The sequence below is a fragment of the Solanum stenotomum genome, chromosome 8 (genome assembly GCF_019186545.1).
Source record: "Solanum stenotomum isolate F172 chromosome 8, ASM1918654v1, whole genome shotgun sequence".
Classification (NCBI taxonomy): Eukaryota; Viridiplantae; Streptophyta; class Magnoliopsida; order Solanales; family Solanaceae; genus Solanum; species Solanum stenotomum.
In genome coordinates this window covers 53435015-53441014 of record NC_064289.1, presented here as the reverse complement: position 1 = coordinate 53441014, position 6000 = coordinate 53435015, and the positions used below count along the sequence as shown (strand labels likewise).

Sequence of the window (6000 nt, the reverse complement as noted above, 5' to 3'; positions counted from 1 at the left end):
AAACAAAAAAATTGAAGGGAGAGAACTAAAGAAAAACAAAGAAATTTTTCAGAAAATAAAATGAGGTATATAAAAAGAAAAAAAAAGGAGAAAGAGACGAGTGAAGAGAGTTTAGAAAAAAAAGGGTGGAGAGAAAAAGAGAATCAGTTTGTTTAGTATTTTAAGAAGAAGATTAGAAAAGGGGAGGAAAATAAGGAAATAAAAATATTGAGGGATTAATTATTGAGAGATTTGTGGAAGGTAAATATCAAAATAAGAGAAAAATAAGGAATGAAATCTTATTTAATATAGGAACGTGTATTGTTGTATTATTTATACCAATTTATTTCTTATTTATTTTTTATTTATTTTGTTTTTGTAAAAAAACTATTGCTATATAGTTGAAAAGTTAAATTATTGTTATATAAGGGTTATTTAGGTGCTTATATTGTACATTTAAGTTTTTCACCCAAAAAAAAATTAGTATCAAATAAAAAAAAAAAAGGAGTTTTTTGAAAGAAAAAAAATTGACAAAAAATTTCGTGGATCAATTTGGGTTAGAGAGTCCAAACGGATTGAGCTAATAAATGAACAAGTCAATAATCAATTCAAACTTGTACGAATTGAGCTGATTATGATTTCATGAGCTACTTTTGCCACCTCTAGATATAAAGAATTAAGAACTCACCCTTCTCTCATTGTCAGCCTAATCAACATGTACCTACAGGAATCAAATGAGAGTCTAGTATGTACAGATTGGTTCCAATTTTAGTAGCCTACAATTGTTGAGACAAAAAGCTAATCGAGAAATCTCCGAGAGCCAATGGTGCACGAATGGAAACTCAGTGGATAATGGACCTGACCGTTTATCTTTCTTCACTTAAATACCAAGTTTTTGACTGCTGTAGAATTGGAACCATGTCAATTGGTAATGATACCACCCTATTGTGAATTATAGCCAGCTATAACCAGGTTTCTTACTCAATCCTCTATCCAACATAAGCTTGCGCTGTCCCTCTGCGTCCTTCCAATTCCCTTCCAATGCTAACACATTTGCTAGCAATACGTACGTTGCAGGATCGTTGGGACAAAGTTCAACAAGCTTCTTGGCAGAAATCACAGCAAGTCCCTTATTACCGTGTAGTTGGCAAGCATTCAGTAGACTTTTATAAACCGAAGGTCCTGGTTCTATTGGCATATTGTTGATGAAGTCCTCTGCTTCACGTAGATGACCAGCACGGGCATACAGGTCGACTATGCAAGCATAATGCTCTAGCTTTGGTGGTGGTAGAGAATTGTCATTCTTCATCAGATCAAAATATTTAAGCCCTTCGTCGAGCAGGCCAGCATGTCTACATGCCGAAAGAACAATAAGGAATGTGGTTAGATCTGGTTTAATACCACATCTCCTCATTTCTTCAAACATTACAATCACATCCCTACCATAACCATGATGTGCACACCCTGTAAGAAGTGAGTTCCACGATATGAGGTCTCGTTCCTCCATTGATGAGAATATTTTCTCAGCATCTTCAAGTCTGCCACATTTTGTATACATGGAAAGAAGCCCATTTTGTATGATAACTTCAGAAGCATATCCTGTTTTCAGAGCTAGACAATGGATCAGCATTCCTTCCTCCAGGCCTGAAATGCTCCCTATTCCTTTCAAAATGCTCGCAAAAGTGTAATGATCAACAGTAAAACCAGCCCACCTCATTCTTGAGAAGCAGGAGAACGCTTCTCCACCGACTCCTAAATTAGAGAAACCGGAAATAACTGCATTCCAGGAGATCTCATCCCATTTCACAATGTTAGAACACAACTTACGGAAATCCTCTAAGCTACAGCTACAACCTGAGTAAGCAGATAGCAACGATACCACCAAGTAATGGTTAGTCTTACAACATTGATGTATTACATGACTGTGTACCTGCTCACAATGAACCAAGTAATCTGAACAAGAAAACGAGCTTAACAAACTCGTATACGTAACACAATTAGCTCTAATTCCCAACCTCAACATTTCCCTGAACAAAATCACAGCTTGAAAAGGACACCGGTTTTGCGCATAACCAGTAATCATTGATGTCCAAGTAATAACATTCCTTTCAGTCATTTGATCGAAAACTCTCCTCGAAGTCTCAAGATCAAAACACTTCAAATACATATCAATCAAAACAGTCCCTACAACAAGATTCAAAGCAAAACCAACTTTCCAGCTCAAACCATGAAACTGAGCCCCAATTTCACATGCTTCTAACTGAGCACAACCAACCAACACAGCCGAAACACTCGACGGGGTCGGTCTAATACCCTCTCTCAACATTTCAAGAAACAACACAATCGCATTTTCAGGGTAATGGGTGTCCAAATAACCAGAAATCAAAGCATTCCATGACACTACATTTCTTTCAGGCATTTCATCAAACAGTTGTTCTGCTTCTTTAACATAACCACATTTTCCATACAAATCAAGAAGAGCAGTGTTGATAAATACATTTGAATCAAACCCCATTTTAATAATCTGGCAATGGGTTTGAATTCCAAGTGAAAGAGAACCCATTTTTGCACAAGTGGAGATGATTTGATTGAGGCTAAATTGGTCATGTAGAAGACCATTTTGATGTAAGAAGTCTAAATTAATGTTATTTGATTCATTATATTTTTCTTTGAAACTATGATAAAAGATTTGGTTGGATAATATATTTGCTCGTCTTCCTATGTTGTAGCATAGGTGATTTGCAGATGTTCTTAGAATCATTATATGTCAAATCATTCCTTGTTTGAGAGGTTGTCCATTTGACTTGCAAGGAGATACTTGGCTATCGTTTGATCCTAGATTTTGAAAAGGAGACAAGTATTAAAAATACTTAAATTTGGCGTGAATTATTAACAAATTTAAAAATTGACATGCACCAATATATGTTAATTTTTTGTCTCAATTTATGTGATATCATGGAACTTGAGAAGTTATCGAAATTTGTATATGATTTTAAAAATAGTTTAAGTTGTTAATTATGATAATTTATACTTTTTACTTAATTTTAAAAATAATATATATTACTCTCTTTGTTTCAATTTAGGTGGCATAAATAAGATTCAAAAATTGGCCATTTTTTATGTCTTTTAAATATATTAAATTGTTAATTATTGTAATTTATATTACCCTTTTAACGTAATTTTCAAATAATACATGTCATTTCCCATGTCCCAAATTATGTGGCATTGATAAATTTTTTGGAGTCAAGTAATTTTTTTATATGTATTTTAATTTTTTTAAATTGTTAATTATTGTAATTTGTAGTACTTTTTACGTCAATTTCAAAAAATATATGTTTATCATCTAACCCATTTTATGTGGTGCCAATAGAATATCAAGAGTTAATCGAATTTTTTTTTATATAACTTTTAAATATTCAGGTCAATTTCAAATAATATATATTTATCATTTAACCCATTTTATGTGGTACCAATAGAATATCAAGAGCCAGTTTATTTTTTTATATAACTTTTAAATATTTATACTGTTAATTATTGTGATTTATAATATTATTTATATAATTTTTAAAGTTATAACCAACAAAAAGAATAAGAGAAATAAATTTAATACAAAAAATACTAAATAGTAATGAAAAATATTATTATTACAACTCTACTACATATACAAATGTTTAAATTAAAAAACGGAATGAGGCGGCAGATATAGAAAAGTGAGCCCATGAGTTGGGCCCACACAGTTCAACAAAACAGTGATAATTTTTTATAGGACATATGAGTCATTATGTAAATGTTAATTGATTTTTTGGTCTAATAAAGAAAAGGTACACCTTTAAAGCAAGAGATTACAAAGGCTGACGGAAGGAAAACATAGAAAATTTCAAAAATACCCTTGTCATACTCTTCTACTATGTAGTAATATTGAAGGGAAAAAATCATGTGTAGTTCGTGAATGACACGTTTTTGTGTATGAAATGAGAAGGGTGTATTAAAGCTTAATTTGTCAAGTATAGATGTGTTTTTAAAGTTATCAAAAGTTTAAGGACGAAATTAATAATTTGTGTTAAATTTGAAAGTGTATTTAATACTTCTCTTTTTTAGAAAATGAAATTTGAAATCACTTGAAGATTAGATTTTCAAAATTTGATCGTATTTCATGGTCAAACAGATACTCCCTATGCTTCAATTTTATTATACTACTTTGACTTAACATGGAGTTTAAAAATAATTATCTTGTGATTTTAAATTAAAAATATGGAGAATGTATCAAAATATCTTTCAATCTTAGGGTCCTAAACATATAATGTGGAAAAGTTTAGATTAAAGATTTGTCAAAAAAGGGAAGATACATTATTTTAACTAGATTGAAAAAGAAAGTATGACAAATAAACTAAAACGGAGAGAGTATTTCAAGATAAGTTTAAAATTTTATAATCAAATGCTAGCTTACTATATTTACTGGCATATCCTACAAAAGGTTTAAAAAAAATAAATCACAGGGCACCAATATTTATATGTATCTGAACTTCAGTCATATAAAATTTCAGACATAGCAATTCTGAACTTATCCAAAAATGAAACACGTGCAAGAAATTTTCATAAATGGACACAAATGAAATGACAGCATTAAAATCGAGTATATGTACACTTTACTCCTAAATTTGTGAAGGCGTGATCAATCGATCGATCACGCAACACATTATCTCCAATAGAAACTCAATACATTCGATGCAATATTTAAGCTATTTTAAGCATAATAAGATGATCCAAATATAATATTTGGTCGTCTTTTGCTTTCTTATGAATTTTTAAACAAAACATGAGTTTCAATCATAAATATCATATGAGTATCGATATAAAATACAAATTCCACCAATTAATGTATATGGAGCATCTATAACAAATTAGATGAAAAACAAGGCGGTGCCAAAAGAATTAAGGTCTCAAGTAATCACTGAATGTGTGTTGGGATTAAAAAAAAAGTTTTTTAATTTGTGCGATATATAAAGATGGAATCAGAATTTAAAGTTTGTGGATTTAAATTTTAATTTTTTAACGTTAATGGATTCTAAATTAATAATTTATTACATATTCAATGTATTTTTTTTATAAATTCAAGGTATGAACTAAAGTTATTGAGTTTGACTGAACTTATACCTAACAGGTTGGATCTTCCCCTAATGATACATGTGGATACATGTATTAGGCTAGATACATGCTAAGTTAGTCCTATAAATACCTAGATACTATAAAACAAAATGTAAGTTAAGTTGAATTGATTGAACAATATATTCCCACTCATATTAAAAAGAATTATCCTTCCTCGATTTTGCAACAAGAACATGTAATATAAACATACATCAAAATATATAGTATTTTACGAACATTAAGATGTCACCTCGTATACTTACATAGTTGGGGTGATTGCGACGCAATCGAGCTCCATTCGCACCTTAATCTTTGTTCTCATAACACATCACGATGCAATTATGAATAATCCTAATATATTTCTAAAAGATCTTCCTTTAAAAAAAAAATATTGTGACATGAAGCCATCACAAGCATACCTTAATGATTTTAGTAGGTAATCTCGCAATGCAAGGCAGTGACCAGAGGCGGACTCACCTTTAAAGTTGGGGTGCACATGTAAATATACTTTTAAATTTATAATTTTTAGGGATAATGCATAAGTACCTCTAGACTATGATCAAAATCTAAAAAACACACTTTAACTAATCTAAGGTCCTATTCCCCCCCCCCCCCCCCTCACCTTGAACTCATTATTTGTGTAATTTTGTACACCTTTTGGCTTACATGATACTTTTGTGACTCCACTTAGGTGAGGCGCGTGGGAGATGTTTGGAGGCCACGTAGGCCAAATAGGTGTACAAAATTACTAAAAAAATGAGTTCAGAAGGTAATAAAATCTTAATTTAGTTAAGGTGTATCTCTGGAATTTCGGTGATAGTCTAGGGATACTTGTGCCTTGTCACTAATTTTTTAGGTTATTATTGTCATTTCGGT

The 6000-nt window shown here is 31.3% G+C and overlaps 2 protein-coding genes across 2 annotated transcripts in view; both read right to left on the bottom strand.

Moving 5' to 3' along the window:
* LOC125873936 (protein PLASTID TRANSCRIPTIONALLY ACTIVE 16, chloroplastic) overlaps positions 1 to 6000 on the bottom strand; it is a 126794-nt gene that overhangs the window by 6782 nt on the left and 114012 nt on the right. The window lies entirely within an intron of this gene.
* On the bottom strand, positions 583 to 2755 carry LOC125872744 (pentatricopeptide repeat-containing protein At4g13650-like). Its single transcript, XM_049553521.1, has one exon. The coding sequence runs from the start codon at positions 2738 to 2740 to the stop codon at positions 932 to 934; it is 1809 nt and encodes a 602-aa protein (XP_049409478.1). The 5' UTR covers positions 2741 to 2755; the 3' UTR covers positions 583 to 931.